Source organism: Aplysia californica, unplaced genomic scaffold (genome assembly GCF_000002075.1).
Source record: "Aplysia californica isolate F4 #8 unplaced genomic scaffold, AplCal3.0 scaffold00710, whole genome shotgun sequence".
NCBI classification, from domain to species: Eukaryota; Metazoa; Mollusca; class Gastropoda; order Aplysiida; family Aplysiidae; genus Aplysia; species Aplysia californica.
Genome location: NW_004797980.1, coordinates 79,901 through 82,537, shown reverse-complemented (window position 1 = coordinate 82,537; position 2,637 = coordinate 79,901). Strand labels below are relative to the sequence as shown.

Sequence of the window (2,637 nt, the reverse complement as noted above, 5' to 3'; positions counted from 1 at the left end):
ATAAATTCAAAAAATAAATGTATATACACATATAAATAATAAAATTATAATCTCTGGATGCTCTGGTCTGGGGCTGCAAGCCAACGTGTAAACCAATTAGCGCTTCGCCATAATCCTGGCCTTGCTTTTATTCTCATCTTTGTATTTGGGCTGCATTGGGCCTTGTGGTAAACCGTGGGATTCTTTTAGATTTAAAGAAAAATCCTTTGCACCCCTATCATTTCAGAAATCGTAGATGAATTCAAAGCAAAAAACCCCCAACCCCCCCCCCCCCCCACAAAAATAACGAAAAGGAACAAAAGGAATACTTTCAGCACAACTGCTAACAACAACAACAACAACGACAAAAGCCGTTCTAGTTTCAGATCAAGAATGATAAAAACAACAACAACAATAGCAAAAACAACAACAGCAACAAATCGTCTTCATGAAAAACAACAGCAGCAACAATAGCAGCGGCGGCAACAACAACAAGGATAACAGCACGGCAATCAACAATGAATTCTACAACAACGACGACAACAACAACAACAGCACCATCAAAAACAACGACAACAACAACACATTTACCATATGAGTATTCAGGATCCTGGGCGTAGGTGCTTCTTCTATGTCCGCTAACAAACGATTGGCCTCCAACATGGAAGCTTCCTTCTCTGTGCCCACCACCTTGGTCCGCCCGTCCAGCAGAAGTCTGCCCATCTCCCACACCCAGTGGCAGCCAGACTTGGTGTACGAGCACAGCATCACGTCATCATCACGGAGAGGATAGTTCTGAAAGGTGTGAGGGGGGAGGCCAAGAGTGTATGGGAGGTTAGAAATAAGATTTATCGCTTTACAAATGAATGAAGCATGTGTGATTTTAAACGTCTTGACTTCGTCTTGAAGATTTTATTTCGGCAGTTTAAGAAACCCAAATAATAATAATAATAGACTGCATTTATTGAATTTCTATAGCGCAAATCCACGCTCAACAGCAAGCTCTATGCACTTCACAATCTATACTATTACCTCAGCACACCTGAGAGCATTCTGAAACAACCTCCACTTCTAAGAAAGCATACAGTGCATGCACCCATTTATAGGCGATAAAACACTGACCTACTTACAAAATCTTTCGCTGTCTATGGCCAGGTACCCATTCCCACTTGGGTGAAGTGTGGGAAATTCATGTAAAGTGTCTTTCCCAAGGACACAATTTCGGGCCGCGGCTCAAAACCCTCGAACCGGCAAACAAAAAAAAAAAAAAATAGGTGGACGTAGTGTAGGATGATGGGAGGAGGGGGAAGTGAGGAGGGGAGGGGAAAGCAAGGAGGGACGAAGGAGAGGGGGGGGGGGGGTCAAAGTGATGCGTGGGGGATGGGCAAAGAAAGGGGAGGGGGACGAGTTAAAGGGAGGGCTGGAGGATGGACAAAGAGGGGATGTAGGAGGAGGAGTAGGGGTATATAAAAGAGGAGGGGAGGTGTAGGAGAGGTGGGAGGAGGAGGAGGAATAATGGAGCGATAGAGTGGAGGAGGGGGAGGGGTGAGGAAAGGTTGGACATTTTCGAAAATAAGAAGTTTGATGACTGTATAATACAAATGAAGAAAGTACGACTTTTTATGCAACACGTCTTCGTCTACAAAATCGGATGAAAGCACAGGGAAGAGAGACTTCGACGATATCTTCCCCCCCCTCCCCATCCCCTCTCTCTTTTTCTCCCCCTATTATCTCTTTCTTTTTTACTCTTTCTCTCTCTCTCTCATTATATGTTCTCTTCTCTTTTCTTCTCTTATCAAAATCAATTATTGCAGCTAGACAAGATAGGTCGTATTTTGTCTCGATTTTCGGTAACTTGAACTATGCTGAATCACGATGAAGTTCAATGTTTTCCCAGTTTATTGGGCTAGTTCCAAATGTAAGATTTCTAACACACACACACACACACACACACACACACACACACACACATATATATATATATATATACGTGTGTGTGTATGTGTGTGTATGTGTGTGTGTGTGTGTGTGTGTGTGTGTGTGTGTGTGTGTGTGTCTGTGTGTGTGTGTGTATTATGTGTGTTTGTGCTTGCGTGTGTGTGTAAGTGAGTGTGTGTGTGTGTGTGTGTGTGTGTGTGTGTGTTTCTGTGTGTATGTATTCCCTTTCCCACTCTTTATGAAAATTTGTCCAGTTGTAAAATCTCTATGACTAATAACAAAAACAGTTTGAAAGGCCTTGGGTGGTCAACTCTTCTAATACATTCTATCCGATGTTCTGATCAATTACCATAAGCAGTGAAATGTAATTTCTTTAGACACACTTACGCAAAACATGGAGGGAGGAGAAATCAAATAAGTTAGTTCTGAAATACGATCATATGGAGTCATTTATAATCAACAACAACAAAACAAAACATTTATAAAGGGACACATTCAGTTTCTGTGACACCTGAATCGAAGTAAAAAAAAAACTTGAACATCCTACCCCCACCGTAAAGATAGAAGGCGAACGAGACAGCAGATAACACGAACCGAACAAACAAACAACCAAACAAATGGAAGCATAGACAACAACAGTGTGTGGTGGGCGGGTGCTCTGGTGTGATTTGCTTCTTCTTTCCTATCAAACTTCTATCGTCTTTATCCCCCCCCCCCCCC

The 2,637-nt window shown here is 42.5% G+C and overlaps 1 protein-coding gene across 1 annotated transcript in view; it reads right to left on the bottom strand.

Moving 5' to 3' along the window:
• Nucleotides 1-2,637, bottom strand: part of LOC101858306 (sulfotransferase family cytosolic 1B member 1) — a 10,231-nt gene that overhangs the window by 6,875 nt on the left and 719 nt on the right. The window contains exon 2 of the mRNA XM_035972490.1: nt 571-774. Within this exon, the coding sequence (XP_035828383.1) occupies nt 571-774 (204 nt within the window). The remainder of the gene's footprint in view (nt 1-570; nt 775-2,637) is intronic.